This window comes from Falco punctatus (assembly GCF_963210335.1).
Source record: "Falco punctatus genome assembly, chromosome: 13".
Classification (NCBI taxonomy): Eukaryota; Metazoa; Chordata; class Aves; order Falconiformes; family Falconidae; genus Falco; species Falco punctatus.
In genome coordinates, this window is record NC_137593.1 from 2,730,472 (window position 1) to 2,747,048 (window position 16,577).

The 16,577-nt window shown below is 48.2% G+C and overlaps 1 protein-coding gene and 1 long non-coding RNA gene across 5 annotated transcripts in view; one reads left to right on the plus strand and one right to left on the minus strand.

Moving 5' to 3' along the window:
• Nucleotides 1-11,295, plus strand: part of LOC308072813 (schwannomin-interacting protein 1) — a gene marked incomplete at its 3' end in the record, with an annotated part of 204,589 nt that extends 193,294 nt beyond the window's left edge. For 3 of the 4 annotated variants that reach the window (XM_080410231.1, XM_080410234.1, XM_080410233.1), the window contains 6 exons: nt 3,409-3,527; nt 6,642-6,759; nt 7,398-7,595; nt 8,150-8,273; nt 9,896-9,989; nt 10,655-11,295. In XM_080410231.1, coding sequence (XP_080266357.1) covers nt 3,409-3,527; nt 6,642-6,759; nt 7,398-7,595; nt 8,150-8,273; nt 9,896-9,989; nt 10,655-10,706 — 705 coding nt within the window. Of the gene's footprint in view, nt 1-3,408; nt 3,528-6,641; nt 6,760-7,397; nt 7,596-8,149; nt 8,274-9,895; nt 9,994-10,654 lie in introns of those variants that run through there. The other variant, XM_080410232.1, reaches the window with a different exon arrangement.
• Nucleotides 8,268-10,000, minus strand: LOC308072850. Its single transcript, XR_013931831.1, has 2 exons — nt 9,875-10,000; nt 8,268-9,173 (listed from the first exon to the last, which is right to left on the minus strand). It is a non-coding gene; the product is annotated as an uncharacterized lncRNA (long non-coding RNA).
• Nucleotides 11,296-16,577: the final 5,282 nt, after the last annotated feature.

Consider the following 16,577-nt stretch of genomic DNA (forward strand, 5'->3'; position numbering starts at 1 on the left):
CTTTGCAGAGATAAAATAAGGCACTGCCTATGGGTCTGGAACTTTAAATATAGTAATTGTCCGTGGCTGGTAATGACAAACCCTGGCAAAAATAGCCTCGGTGGCCCAGCCGTGGCCCAGCGCTGCTGGCTGGCCGGGGCCAGGCACGGGCTGTGCAGCCTGTTTGGTGCTGGTGGATGGTCCTGGCATCCAGCCTCGCAGCATTTTAACCCCTCGCATCACGGTGGCACTACCTTGCTGGGGCAGGATCCTGCCGAAAGTGTTGCTGGTACCCGTTAAACTGTAATTTACTGTGTAATTAGACTTTTTCCCTCTCCAAGCAGGCAGTAGCTTAGCAAAGCACACCTGGTATTCCATCCAGGTTTGGTACTGATCGGTACAACTCCAGAAGCGCCGTCACCAGGCGAGGAGCCTGGCAAATCACTGTTGCACCTCAATGCCAAATAAATCTTCCATGTGCGATGTTATATGCTATGTCGGGCGATGCTGGTAATGAGTAAAGGCTGCTAGTACAGGTGCCTGCATGCGGAATAGTGTGGAGGGGTGCCTGGTGGAAAGCGCAGCCCAGCTACTGCTGCCTAAGTGCCACAAATAACAGTATGGGCTTTGCTCCGTTTCCCAGAAAACTGCAGAAATCTTGTGACTGCTGCCATGGGTGGCCACTCTGCATCCAGCATCAGGTTGGTCAGGGACAGCCTCCAGCATCAGCGGGAGCTCTATGTGCCCCCGGGGATGGGTTTATGGGAAAAAGGCATATATTGTATAATGAATGTATGCTCTCAACAAAACATGTAGGGGTTTTCGGTGCTGAGGTGGCACAGCGTGCCGGGGATGGGCTGGGTGCTGGCGTGGGTTGGAGGTGAGCGGTGTAAGAGCACATATGGTCATGTATCATCTGCAAGCACAAGAGAGGTGATTGCAATAGCTTTATAAGCAGCAGTAATTACAGCAGGCGGTAGGACTGGGAAACGGTGCTGGGTGTGCTGTGGGGAAAGGCTGAACCTCTGCTGGCAATTTGCCTTTACTGGAACGGTTGTGTAAAGCTTCTTACGTGTAGGCAGTCACAGCCATAACCTGTGTTTTTATTCATGTGCTTAAACAAAGGTAGCTGCTGACCTTCTGAACTGGAAGGTCAATGGTAAGAAGGGAAACATCCGCCCCAAACTGTTTTGCCTATAAAATAGAAAGCAGCCTTTTGTTTAAAATAATTGTCTAAACTAGGCTTTAGCTTCACACCAGACAACTCTTTCAGAAATACATTTTTGATTCAGTGTCAAAATACACGCTTAAATAACTTTTTTATGTTTTTCTTGCTAGTACCTTTGCATGTGGAGTATTTGATCCATTATTTTTTATATACCGAGTAAGTTGTATCTGACAGTCAAAAAACCGCTTGCAATATTCCTTGTCGATTTATAGTTTTCAGTCCCAGCTCAGGAAGCATGCTGCAGCTGTTGGGTAATTCATCTAAGGCCTAAAGTCCAGTTCCCTTAGGTATATTCTATTTCTTAGTAACTGTTCCCTGTTTTATAATAACAAATGGGACTCTTGATTTCTTTATGGTCATTAGCCTGTGTCTGGTTTATAAAAGGGGATATTCTGAGCTCAGTCCTGGGAGCAGTGTTATTTAGTATCCTCAGTAATGACCTGGTGGAGAAAACAAATTGCACATTGATTAAATGTACAGATGTCGAACTGGGAGCTGTTGTGTCTCGGTGGGAAATGGAGCAAAATTTAAAAAGATCCGGAGAGACAGCCCCATCTGAAAGGGGTAAATATGTGAAAGTGTGCCTGTGTTGATGTGTATTTTAATGCCCAGAAGAGTTTTCAGCACACACAGAGTGGGTGGGTGTGCTGCGGAGGTGGGGGGGGAGCGGTCCCAGCTGGCGTGGAGGCTGGGATGTGCCCTCCCAGTTGGGCAGGAGGAGGTGGAGATGTGCTCTGGGCTCCTGATTTCTGTTGAAACACAAGGGAAAATCAGATGTAGATGGGAAGATGTGGGAGAGGATCATCTGAGCTGGGAAAATGGGGAGGCTAAGTATCCGTGACTTCATGAAATATTGATGCACTGAGGGATGCAGCTGGCACTCACGGGGAGACACCCACATGCATCGCGAGATGGGCAGCACGAGGAACCGGCACGGGCAGCCCTGTCTCTCTCTACTTTCAGCCCATTAAAAAAACATTGCTCGCTCATTTTTACTTAGTTTTTTCACTGTACTGCCTTCACCAGCAAGGCTGGCTAATTTTCCTTCGAAATCTAGCTGCCTCCATGTGATTGAGGCATCAGTTATTGAAACCTGAAAAAACAAAGTAGAAAAACTTAGCTGGCCAGCCTGGGTAGAACCCAGGAAAGTGGGAGCTGAACCCAAAATCTTGATACCACTTGATGCCATGGGGATTATTTTTAATACCTTAAATGTTTTAAATAAAAGGGGTTGGGTTTTATAAGTATGTATTTTGATAAGAGATTGACGATATAATGGGCAGTATGATAATGTAATGTATGTAGTCAGCACTGGAGATGGAATTAAATTATTAGCTATTGTAAGTTAATAATTTGCATTTTGTTACATCTTAACGTCCTTGTATCAAAAAAGGTGCTTTATTTTTACTTAGGTGAAGTATAAGAAGCACAGTTACATTGATTAACACTGTGGAAGCAGCTCATGCTTGTCTGCTCTGTTTTCTTTTGCTGTGTATTCGTGATCGGGTATTATGTGTTATTTTAAAATGAAATGTTTGATGGCTTCAGAATGTTCCTGCTATCAATTACTTGCCACCTTGTATGAATTTGTTGTCAGTGTTGGCATATAATCCATTAGTGACAGACACTGGGATAGTACTGGTGCTAATTTTGAACCTAGATCTGTGATTTTCATTTATTGCACATTGATTACACAGTCTGTTGGTGATTAATTTCAAATCGCTTTGTAGTTTGTCCTTATTCAAAAACACTTATGTATATATAAACCCACATTTTTACAACTGTGGATAATTTGATGGCAATAGTTAAAAATACATCTCTAAGCACGCTGGCAGAAGGATTGTGTGGTTTTGGAGGCTGCTCAGGGAAGTGGAAGATGTTAATGGTGCAAGCGTGGCCTCGGTAGCTGTATATAGATATAGGGGTATATATACATACACACGCACATACATAGTATATATATTAGGTATATATACTGTGTGTGCATAACCAGATGTGTGTGTAGATATAGATCTGTTTCTATCGGCATGTGGAGAGAGATGCGGACGGGCTTCCCTGTTGGCATGGGTTATGCGGGCCACCCAGGCGTGGGGGGGATGCTGGGCATCACGAGAGTGGCAGTGGGGAGGTGGGACAGCTCTCCTTCCTGCACACTGGTGTGACTGGCAGCTTCATCCTTTCTTGTTGCCCTTTGCTTTCAGGCCCAGAAGAATGAGCGGGAGTCCATCAGGCAGAAGTTGGCTCTGGGCAGTTTCTTCGACGATGGCCCGGGACTCTACACCAGCTGCAGCAAGAGTGGCAAGCCGAGCCTCTCCTCCCGGTAAGCCGAGCCGAGCCTCCCAGTAAGCCAGGCGGTCTTGCAGCCCAAAGCCCCTTTGGAGGCTGAAAAGTGTGAGATGCCTCCAGTGGGACATCCTGAGACCTGCCCTTCAGTGGATCCCGTGGTTTTTGCTTGCAGCCATAGTCTTGAATTTTCCTTGTTATAGAACAGTATCTTATGCTCAAAACACAGTAATTATATGTTACATAAATAAATATAGATAATATGCTAAAATATTAGTTTGAGACTGTATTAGAAGAGGTATGTGAATGCTCAGGGGATAAAGCAAATGAGCTGAAGCTTCCCGAGTTCGGTTTCCTTCAGGTTTTCATTTAGATCTCAGCCCTGAACTGGGCATTGCTTTTGGACTTGGGCAGACCAAGAGCGGTGGTGGAAGTATCATGAATGCACAACGGGACTTACTGTCAGGAAGACAGTTGACTAATTTATTTTTTTTCCCCCAATAAGTTCTTTGTTGAGTTGCAAAATGCTGAGGATTTTGATGTCTGAATGCCTGGTTTAATGCCAGACGTGTATGTCTGAAAGTGTATTTCACGCAGGGCGTGGGGATGGTCCCCTGGTCCCACCAGTCCTGGCTCAGGCAGTGTGGTGACAGATGATGAAAAACCAGTGGTTTGTGAAAGCACATCTTCCTTTGGTGGCTCAGGAGGTGGCAGCCCCTTGGAAATGGATCTGATAGCTAGCTCTGGTGACAGCAGGGCAGTGGAGAGCAATTGATCTCACGCACAGAAAACCCTAGAGAATAGAAAAAATGAGGTTTAACGGGGTTTCCTGCCTCCCCACCATGTCCTCATGCTCCACACAGGCTCTGCTTGCTGGACGTGGCTCCATCCATGCATAGCATGGAACCTCACTTATTCTGATTTTTAAAGTTTCTACATCAAATATACTCCAGAAAAGCTTGTTTATATTCAGCTGCCGGAGAGTAACCCATGGCACTTGGAAAGCATTGAACACCTCCCTCATTGGGAGTGAAGATCTACCTGTTGCCATGGTGTGGGAGAAGAAAGAAGTCTTAGAGAGGCATAAAACCAGGAGGAATACTGTTATTACACCAGAGAGGTACAATTGTGAAATTAAATTGAACTGCAAGTCATTTGAAAGGGAAAACAGTTTTGCTCTGTGTAGTTACAGCTAAACCAGGAGCTGCTATCTTGTAATTATAGCGCCGGTCTAATTAACACTGCACGGCAGGGTTTGGCAGCTGTGCCACGAGAAATTACCAGCTGTACCTGAACGCTTTGGCGTTTCATTAATATTTATAGGCCAGGCAAAGCATTAATATTGCACGGTGCCTGTTACAGGACCTACGGGAACCTTTGCAGGACCGTTGCTCTCGTGCTTGCATATGAAATAAAAGAGCATAAATGGCTGGGCATGAGGCGTTTGGGTCTTGCTCTTGGTGGCCACATGAGTCACAGACCCACGTTTTGCACTGGCTCTGCCTTTTCTGTGCGATGCAGTTTTAAGCCGAGCCAAGGGTGCATCTGGCTCCCCGGCCTGGGTACCCGTGTCTGTCCGTCATGGCTTAAAAGCTGGTGCAGAATTATAGAACAGAATCGTAGAATGGTTTGGGTTGGAAGGGACCTTTAAAGGTCACCTAGTCCAATCCTCCTGCAATGAGCAGGGACATCTTCAACTAGCTGGGATTGCTCAGAGCCCTGTCCAACCTGACCTTGATGTTTCCAGCGATGGGGCATCTGCCACCTCTCTGGGCAACCTGGGCCAGTGTCACCCCACCATAATTTCAATTATCAATGCTCTCTATTTAATGGTAATAGTGACTAAGAAATTCCACTAAAATAAATGGAAAGTAAGAGTTTGCTGTCTGTAAGTACCAATACAAGACTTCTCACGTTGGGAATGAGGAATGAGAGGCAGCAGAATGTCTGGGGGGTTTGCTCCGTTGTCAGCAGGTAGCGATGGAGTACGATGCACCAAGAAGGCTGATGGAGTTGACCCCAAAATCTGTAGTTTCTGGGTTTAATTTATAATGAATTTGGAAGATGTGCAAAGCCTGACCCTGGTGACAGGTGGGCAAATTGTTCTGGAGAGCCCAAGTACAGTGGCTCAGGTGGTGGCTGCAGAGCTGCTCCACAATACAAGCATCAATGGGGCTTTCACAGACACCCTTTTGTCCAAAAAATCTGTTCCCTTGTTCGCTCTCCAAGGCTGCTTTGAGCAGAGGGAGCTGTGAAGTCCACCTGGAGCTTGCTGTGCCATGCTTTTCTGGGGGCATCAGCCAGCACCGGTAAAACATGTTACCTGGCTGATGTCCTGCTCGGCAGCAGCTGCAGGGGGGATAACTGTTGTGTGAGTGAAAAATGGGGCACTTTCCACTGTAGAAGTGCTTTTTTCTTTTTCCCAGCCTGCGCTGGGATGCCCCTGCCCTGAGCCACTGCATCCAGAGAAAATCATTCCCAGGGAGGCGAGTTTAAATAGTCTTAACCTGTCCAAATCAAGTGATGGAGCAGAGGGTCCAGAAAACACAGTAATAACCTCTTGCGGTGCAGTAGCACCTCTTGGTGACAAACAGGGTTATTACCCTTCTGAATAAATAGTTTCAATTGTTAACACATTATTTTATGTCATATAATAATATTATAAGAAATATATATTTCCTATCTTAATGCTTTCTGTATTTTATATATATACTTTGTATACAATATTTTATTTAATGTAATGATATAACCACCCATGATGACAAAAGCTCTGCAGTGTCTCGGTAATTCTGAAGTTCATCAACAGAGGGTGGTAGAAGCATTGTCACTGCCGTGCCGCTGGGTTTCCAATCCCAGTAACTGACGTCCAGAAATGGCAGCACTGGGCAGGAGCAGGAGCTTGCCCCTGTCCTGCCCTGCCACCGCGAGCTGGTGGTCCTGGCTCTGTGCTTTTGGGTGGGGGATGACCATCTTCTTGGAAAAAAGTGAAAATGGTTATATTTTCCTGAGGGCAATACAAAATCAGGACAGAGCATCACTTTCAAAGTGAACAATGCTGCAACACCTTGCCCGTGTAACCCATCAGTGCGGTGGGAGAGCCATGGGCTGCCAGTGACAGCGGTGTCACCTCTCCCTTTCCCCCCTGCCACAGATTACAAAGCGGGATGAACCTGCAGATTTGCTTTGTGAATGACAGCAGCAGTGACAAAGACAGCGATGCCGATGACAGCAAGACAGAAACCAGCCTGGACACGCCACTGTCACCCATGGTAAGTCTGGGAACGCATCCTGCAGATGCACTGGGTTTGGAAACCATAGGGCATCCATAATGGAAGCTGATAAAGAGCTGATCCTATTGAAATAGCCGTGCTAAACCCCAGAACAGCATCTTCAGCCATCGATAAAAAAACGGCAAGATGCTGAGGGGCAGATAGCAGCTTGCCCCCGGCTAGCACACAGCTGTTGTAGAGCAGAGACCTTTCCTTCTTCCTTCCTTCCTTCCTCCTTTTCTTTCTGGCTCTGATAATTATCAGGGCAGTAATGGATACGAAGTGGTATCAGCTCCCACCAGCTTTCCTCTCCTCTCTTTTCCTTTGTGTATATAACTCCACAGCCCCAGATGTTTTCCTCCAGCTTAACCAGCCTGTCCCTTCAATGCCTATTGATCTGCTTGGCTCCTCTTTCCCTTTAAAGTGCTCAAGTTGCTGTTGATAGTCACGCGGGCTTATCTGGGAATTGATTTTTAAAGATAATCATGGGGATTAAAATAAATAAAAAAATCTGTGCTCTTCACCGTTTCTCTAGAAATGATACCAGTTGTAAGTGCACAAAAATATGTTAAGCCAGCAGCAGGCTTTGCGGTGGCGTGGCTGGGGCAGCGGTAACGGCTGCATCTCTGCCTCCCTAGAGCAAGCAGAGCTCGTCCTACTCTGACAGAGACACGACGGAGGAAGAGTCGGAATCCCTTGATGACATGGATTTCCTCACCAGGCAAAAGAAACTCCAAGCTGAAGCCAAAATGGCCTTGGCTATGGCTAAGCCCATGGCCAAAATGCAGGTGGAGGTGGAAAAGCAGAACAGGAAGAAATCGCCGGTAGCAGATCTTGTAAGTGGGGGCTGTGGGATGGTGCGGTGGGGTAACACCAGCCCTTCTGCTGTTTGCTTTTGCTTGTCAAGACACACTCAGCAGCTGGCAGCGCTTCCCCACAGTGCTTGCAGACATGCAGAGGTCCAGAAGAGATAGGAACGGGCTGTCAGGAGTGGAAGGAGCAGCATGGGACACCTTATCGAGGCGTTACGGGAGTGGGATGGATGCAGGGAATGAGATGATGAAGCATCAGGGTTGTTACTGCCTCGAGGCCAGCGTGATGGTGCTCATCCTCTAAGGTGTATTCTGCTCATCCCATCCCATCCCAGAGCACTCCTGCCTTGGCACAGCGCTGCTCACCATAGCCTCACCTCCCTTGGCATCAGTATATTGCTGATGCTGGTAGATTTGAAAATGGGTCAAACGTGTAGATGTTTCAGCTCAATCTGTTAGTCCTGGTGGAGTTGTTGATGCATGCTTGTGAGAGGGGGATGCAAGCAATGTAAACTGCCACTGCTCAGAAATACAAGTCATTCAAAGAAGACAGTAAAAAATTGGAAATTTCTTTTCAGCTGCCACATATGCCTCATATAAGTGAATGCCTGATGAAGAGAAGTTTAAAACCCACTGATCTAAGAGACATGACTATCGGGCAGCTACAAGTGATAGTCAATGATCTCCACTCACAGATAGAAAGTAAGTGATACTTGTTTAATTATTCTTTGGTATGTCCCGTTTAATTAAGACCAGTTCTCCAGGATACACATAGAAATGTTAATGTACATGTATGTGAAATGTTAATGTAAATGTACAATAACACAAGTGTATGAGTCTCTCCAGATTTGGCTCCTTTGGCTTTCTCGTTTGCTTTTTGAAGTTTCTCCTAAAGCACTCATTTGGCTCCGTAAGGGAGGGGGGTCATAGCATTGTGCCAGCACCAAATGCCCCACTTGCAACTCAAAATCTGGTCAGGTAAAAATAGTCTTGGGAAATCTGCCAGTTCTGGAAGCGCCTGCCATTCATGGGGTTGTGGCTGCGTCTTCACGTGACGCTATGCCATGGCATCAAAACCATTCATCAGTGGAGAAACCCTCCAGTTTAGCAAACATCCCAGGGTAAACCCATTCCCAGTTAACATGACTGTGGGTGCCCCGTCCCTGGCAGGGCTCAAGGCCAGGCTGGACGGGGCTCTGGGCAACCTGGGCTGGTGGAGGTGGCCCTGCCCGGGGCAGGGGGTCGGAACTAGATGATCTTTAAGGTCCCTCCCAACCCAGACCCTTCGATGGTTCTGTGACGCTGTGCAGCCGCTTAACACATTTCATGGGTCCTTGCCTTTGCCTGCCGGGGCAGTGCCACACCTCACCTTTGCTCTCTCCAAAAGATCCAGGGTTTTCTTTCCCCAAGGGCTCTTCATCTTCCATTCAATTAATTAATGAACCAGACTTCTCTGGTGGCTGTAGGTCAAAAAAAAAAGGCTGGCTGGGGGCTGCTGTGCTGCTCCTCCCCTACCCGTCTTGGTTAATTGGCATCCCTTCTGCAAGCAGACCTGCTGAGGATGCAAAGCTGTGCTGTGGAGTCGTGATTTGTTATTCTGTGCTGGAAAGGCAAAAAATAAATGCTTATTAATTAGCCTCACTTTAGAAAGCACCCAAGTATGGGAGCTCAAGTGTTAATGTCATTAATACCGGGCTTGCTTCCCAAACTGAAGAGGCGTGAAACCAGTGTAGCTGTATAGAAGCAAACTGTGAATGCCAGCTGTGGCAGGGAGTGATGGGCAGGTGCAGCCCTCAGGGGAGCCCAGCCTGGCAGGTCAGTTTTTCATATGGTCCTTTTTGTTTTCTTCCCCTTTGCTGCTCTTTGACACAACCCCCAGCAAGAAACCAATGTCGCGAACACCGCTCTTGAGCAGAGGGGCTGGCCTCGACAGTCACAACCCAGGATGGGTGGGCAGCATGTTCTGTATGGCTGCAGTATTGTATTAAAAAGCTGAACTGCGGCCTCGGCCGCTCCCTGCAGCCTGCTTCTTGCTCAGGGTTATTGCCCACAAGTGAGCAAAAGCTGAACCAGCAGGACTCCAGGCACCGAGAAATTAATCTTGTATTTCCGCTGCTGCGTTAAGCCGTTTCAAGAGAGGAAGGGCTGGCACGCAGTGGCGAGGTGCTTGCAGTTCATCCCAGAAAACATGCATCCTCTGGAGAGCTCCCTCCTGGTTCTGCGCACCAGCTCCTGTGTGACCTGGTGGGGAAGCATGAGGTACGGGGCCCGTGCCGGGGTTCCCCAAGACATCGGCCACTCACCCCCTTTCTCCCCGGCTCCAGGCTTGAACGAGGAGCTGGTGCAGCTGCTGCTCATTCGGGACGAGCTGCACACAGAGCAGGATGCCATGCTGGTGGACATCGAGGACCTGACCAGGTAAAGGAGGCTCCTCGGGATATTTCTCTCTCCTCACAGGTCCCAGATTGCTGTTGGCAGCATGTAGGTGTTCTAGCAGAATTTTGGAACTAAAGCTTTTGCCATCAAAGGGCTGAGTAGGGGGCTGCTCTGTCCGCGGGGACAAGCAGGCAGGTTGTCACATCCGAGTCTTGCAAGGTGCCGTCGCTGCTTCCCTTAATGAAGAGCAAGTGATGGAGGGGGGGATTTGGGATGGGAGGTGGAGGTGGTCAGTAGGCCAACGCCAGCACCACCTTGCATCTGTTTCTCCTGTGCTTCAGGGAATACTTCGCTTCCTAAACGCAATTAATGGCAGCTCAGGAAATTAATTTCATTTAGAAGCTGCGGTCAGCACGGTGGGGACTTCGGGGCATGGCGAGGGGCACCGACTGTCCCCATCCCAGCATCGTTTGGGGGTGAAGGGCTGGCTGGCCCTGCGGGAGGGGAGGGAACATCCCAGCTGGCCCCAGACCCCTCCGGAGAAGGGTTTCCTCTCCCCTTCGCCCACCTCCTGTCCCCTCCCGCCGGGCAGGAGCCCAGGCAGACACCTTACCTCGGGATGCTGGCTTGGAGACAGCCTTGCGCGTGGTTTGGGCTTCCACCTCTCCTCAGCACAGCCACTCATGCAGCTTCTTTCCTCCCCCCAGACACGCCGAAAGTCAGCAGAAGCACATGGCAGAGAAGATGCCGGCAAAATGAAGCCCGGAGCCCCGGGAGCAGAGCTGGAGCGAGACTTCATTTTGCTTCTGTGTGTCCCAGCGCCGACGTCCACAGTGGCACGCAAGAAAACCAGTGTTAGTCATTGACCATGTCTGAAGCTTTATGTCCGGTGATTGGCCTCTGCTTCTTAATTTATTTTAATTTTTTTACTCGTGCCACTAAATATCAGGCATTTTAATAATATTATTACAAAAAATGTACAGTACTTATAACATTATAAATCATGGGTGAGAAGAGAGGGTAGTTTAACTTTATTTTTGTCTGTTTAGAGATTTTCAGTTGAACGATATTTTACCATTGACTACTTTTTTATTCTTCACTGTAGTTTTAAAATAAAGGAACTGTACTTGAAGGTGCTATACAAGTCAAAAAAATACATGCCTGCCTCGTAGTGAAGTTGTAGCTTTCAGTAATATGTATATTTTAATCAGTTTTCAACATTTTGTGAATGTTGACTACCTGACATTCATTTTTAGATGTGCTATTAACATTCGGTTGGATTCAGAGAGTTACCTTGAAAGTTTTATGTATAAATATGTAAAATAAAAATTTAAAAAATTGTTTCATATGATACGTCTTTTTGTTGCCTAGTGGTTGACTTTGGTGATGCACCAGTAATGTATTCCTCGAACTAAATGTGCAATTCCTGATTTGTCATCACCAGAAAGAGTCTTTTTTTTTTATAATTTTTTTTTTTGCCAGTCACATGAAATTATGGAGAGAAGACAGGATTTTTGTAGAGTTATTTATTTGTCAGTTCATAATCTATGTATGATGTGGACTTCAGAGATTCTTCTATAATAACATTCACTGGGCCCTAATATTGTGACTATTGTTAAGAATCAGCAGGCACATACCGTAGATGGTTTTTTTATATATATTTTATTGTCTGGGCTAAATATTTAAATGACTCGCCAATGTCAGAAATAAAAGAAAAATCTATGTTAAAAATCTAAGCAGCATATTAAATGTATTATATATGGTAATTACTCACCTCTCTGCCTTTGGGCTGGGCTCCCGTGCTGTGTGCTGGATGTGCCCTCCTCTGCGGTATGGGAGGAGGAGGGACACTGGGAGACTAATAGGTCTGTCTCCATCCCTCATTTATTTGATTTAATGCTGAAAACAGCTCGGCCACCCCCTTCCTAAGGCTGCCTGGCCGTAGCCAGCAGCAGACGTGCATGTCGCACACACCAGCTTTTTACATTTTAATTCTTTTTTCCTCGGGGGGGAATTCATCTTAGCGAAGGGTCTGGCTAATGACTTATTCAGGGTGTTTTCAGAAAAGCATGAGCTGCATTAAAATTTGATCCCCACGAAGAATGTATTTTATAAAATGACTTCCCCACCCCACCCCTTTTTTTTTTTTTTTTTTCCTTTCAGAAAGGGCAGGTTCTGGAAGCACCGGCCCTTGCTGGGGTTTGGTGGGGCTGGGTGGGGGTGTTGGTTTAACTTACGGTTGTTTTTCCTTTCCCAGGAGTTGCTCCGGGGGGTTTCCAGTGGACAGTCCCTGTCCTGCAACCCCTTGGGCAGTGTCCCCTGACCAGGGAGCACTGCCTGCCCCAGGCAGGTGGCTTCTGCAGAAAGATGCTGGGCTGGTTTAGGCAGGAGAGCCCTCACCTGCAGACCAGGGATGATGTAAACTCTTGTTTTGCTTTTCTTTGAATCTATGCAGAGAAAAAATAATATATATATATTGGGGTGTTTGTTTCCCTGTAGCTCTTGGTTGGCTTAATGCTGTTGCCTGCACATGGGGAGACCTGCCAGGTTTTATATTTCTGCTCTGTAAAATGCATTTGCAGTGCTCTGAGGCCAGCATCATCCCCACAGGGCGCAGAGTTGGTGCCTCCATCAGAAGTGGCTGTTCAGGTATCAGCAAGGAGGTGCCTGCTGCTGGATTTAAAGCATGAACAGCAAAAGCCCCAAATAGAAAAGATTTGCTCTCAGCTTTAAAAAAAAAAAAAAAAAAAAAAAAAAAAAGCCCCCTGGTGCTCCTGGGGAACCCCATGCCCTCCACAGCCGCCCCCAGCATCATCCCCGGCATCACCCCTGCCAGGGTCCAGCTTGTGGGGCACCAGGGTGAGGCAGCCTGGTCAGGCTGGAGTTTCGTTCCCTTGCTAAGTGCCTTTAACTTGCTGAAGAGAACTAGTTATTCCGGTCACCTACCGCTGGTTTCCCCCCTGACATCCTTAGGGGGTTGGATTTTTTTAAGAAAAAAGCGTGTTTCTGGGTAACTGCATCTCCTTGGCTCTGTCTCCCATGTACTGAGGCGTCGTGCTGGTGTGTATGATGGCAATGCTGTGGAATTGATGGATTAAATGACATTTTTAAAAGAGAAAGGTGTTGCGTGGTTTCTGAGCTGCTGCTGCTGCTGCACTGTCACAGGCAATATGTATTCTGCCACATCTTTCTGGGCATTGGTCCCACTTTCTGTCTCTCCTGTATCCTCCTGGGTGGGTTTTTGGTTCCTCCTCCCCTTGTCCTCACCAAACAAAAAACATCTGCCACAGGATGCCAAACTTCACGGTGTTCTGGAGGCTGCCTGCAGCTCACTCCGTGCAATAGGAAAAGTACATCACGAGGCTAGAAGTCACCAAAAACAGCCTGATGCAGTCAACAAAAACACCTTCCCACCCTGCACACGCACACAGGGCTATGGGGGTGGGGGTCCCACAAGCTCCCCACGTCGCCCAGCCTGCTGCCCTCAGTATACCAGCCGCACTTGGCTGTAGCTAATTCTCTATATCCATGGGGAATAGCTGCTCCTCACAGCATGGGATTTTTGGGAATCCCACCCTTGGCAATGATTTGGGGGTTTTGTTCTCACTTACCTCTTTTTTTTTTTTTTTTTGATGCTTTTCTTCCATGAATGGGGCATTTACCGGTTCCACTTGGGACTCCCAGTATCGGTACTGTAACCCTGGAGCCGAATTCCCCAAAGGAGACTCCAAGGGCTTTCAGTCAGAAAGTTGCTTTCATGGGGTGAGCTCAGCAAGGACAGTAATAAGCAGCTTCTGTTATGACAGTGGCCGCCTCTCCGCCCTGGGAACTGGGATTCGGCATCCAGCCATTGGGTTCCTGAAGCAGCCTCCATGCTCAGTGCCCCTTGCCTGTAATTGGGAGGGGTTTACAAAAAAAAAAAAAAAAAAAAAAAAAGTGTGTTCATTTAAAGAAATCAGTCAAATGACTAAAAACCTGACAGAAAGCGCAGGGGTATGTTGGATGGGCTGCGGCAGAAAAATATCCACCAGTGTTAGCTGCTGCCTGCGGTGATGCTGCCTCCAGAGACCAGCGGGCCCCCAGCAAATACATATATAATATATATCACAGGACGGGGGCGGGGAATAAAGGAAGGCTGCAGAGCTGTGATAAATGGCTGCAAAGAGATGTCATCCTCTCCAGCTGGCATTGCCAGCTGGGGCCAAGGGAGCATGGGGCAACACGTGGGTGAAATCTGTATAATGGTCCCTCTCCCTGCCCCGCATGGCACAACGGGCCCATTGCACCCAGCCTGCGGGCACGGCCCATCACCGGCGTCCAGGCGGGGTGCCGAAACCACAGGGTGCTGCCAGCTCACCACCCATGTCACCCACCGTGGTTCCTCGCCCAGCGGAGACTGGGCACAGCCGTGCCTTACCGCCCACAGAGGCAAGGGCAGGCACAGAGCTTCGTGCAGCTTGGAAACAATTATGAAGCTTGTTTTTTTAGCAGTTGCACATTATTATTATTTATAATTAATATTATTATTACTACTACTATTATCATTATTTTGCTGCCTGAATAGCTAGGCAGTAAAGGGCCTGCTCTACAGTGTGCCATGCCCTGTCCCCTTCGTGCTCCCCTCCAACACCCCTTTCTTCAGCTACTCCTGGACATCAAGGAGAAATTCTGCTTGCTTTTCCTTGCCTGTCTCCAGCTGGTCTCACAACATGATGTTTCTTGATTTTTTAAGTCTGGCTCTTGGTCCTAAACTTACCTGTACTTAAAAAGCATGAAATGATGCATTAAAAAAGAAATCATTCTGATGCCTGACATAATATCCCGCTGACATTAAATCAGCCCTTGGAAGTAGAGACATGCTTTTTGAGCCCGACGCTTCCTCTCAAACAAACCTTGCAGCTTGGCGGGGGGGTGTCTCCATTTATTTTTTTTCTCCCTTTTTTTGCGAACCCCCCCAGCAGCTCCCTGCTGCGGAGGAGCAGTGCTCGCTGTGCATGGGGCACACTGCACACCATCCAGCTGGGCACTGCCACGGGCTGTGAGCATGTAAAACCGTGGCAGAGCATACACAGAGCCTTTTACTTTTCTTATTTCATCCTTCAAAGGAGAAGCACTAACAAACGAGGACCAGGTCACGCGCTGATTCAGACGAGACGAGTTGGGGCAGTGGGACACGACCCTGTGCGTGCTGCCTGCGAGGTCCCTGCTCCCAGCCCCACCAAGGACAGTCCCCATTGCTTTGCACTGCTGCTAGGGAAGGCGATTAGCAACGAGGAGCTGTTTTTTTACCTCTTCAAAGCAAATCCATCCTTGCGCAGCCCCAAAGGAGGCTCTGCTTTGCAGAGGGCATCCCCAAGGAAACACCGTCAGGGGGGTGGGGGTGGGGGGGTGGGCTTACAGTTCGCACTGGCTTCCCTGCAGAAGCCTACGTCTGCTCCCAGGGAGTTTCTCTTCCTTCTTATTGTAAAGCAAAGTGAAACCCATGTGTGCGGAACCCTTCATCCTCCGCTTGTTGCCCCAGAGGTGACTGGGGACATCCTGCACTCTGGGCAGGGCCACCAGCAGCAACACTGGCTGCTTTACCAGCGAGTACCAACTCTTGTGCTAAAGCAGCTTTCCTCAGTCACTCAGTAGAGTTAGACCTTCCCTCTTCTCTTATATCAGCCACCAGCTCTTTCTCAGTGCTAAAGTATTATATTTTAAAGTCTCTTCACTGTGGAGGGGAAAAAAGGATCTATGCGAAATAAATGATCCCAGTTCCCAGTGGTGCAAAAGGCTCTGACCCATCACAGCCTCTTCTAGTTCATGACTTGGTATTTGATGCCAGTTGGGATGCTGGCTCTATTGCTGATGGAGCGATGCCATGAAAGACTGGCAGCAGAGCCCGGCCACCACACTGAGCATTGCTGTAGCCACCTACGCCTTGGCTTCCTAACAACACCAGGTTTGGGGAAGAAACATGCCTTCAAAAGAAAAGTGAAATAGCTACGGCTATATGAAAAAAGGGAATTGCAGGGTTTTGCATGCATCTCCTGAGCTAACAGCCTTCGGGCAGCGGCCTTTTCCAGGCAGCCAGTTCAGCACTCCTCTGCTGCCCGTCAGTGAAGTTGCCGGCAGAGCCGTGGGAGGGGAATTTACCCAGGTGTTGGCCTCAGCCCACCATGGAGGCAGACCTGACACCCCCAGGCAGGCACGACTTCGGAAAACTCCCATCGGATACTCAGGGAGTTTTGCTGGAGTGACCAGTGCTCATGGCTGAAGGGGACTGACCTCCTCAAGGCACAAATAAGAGTTGGCAAGGGTTCCTGCAGCTCTAAAAACCACCCAGAGATCTGGGTTTGGAAGTAGGGAAGGGATCCACATCACTGTGTCGGACCACTCATCCTGCACGTTCCCACTGCCTTGGAACATGAGCTCTGGGGAGCAAAGGGACACCAGCCCCATGTCCATGCACAAGTCAAGAGTCTGCAGCAGATGTGTTGGGTTGGGAGATGTGACTAGAGGCTGTGCAGTCGTATTTGGGCTGCCTTTGAGTTCAACATGACACCAGGAGCCTGCAGCTTAGCGCAGCCTGCTCGGAAATGGTTTGGGTCTCCTACAGAGCCCTTGCAGGGTCAGCAGCTGGGTGTA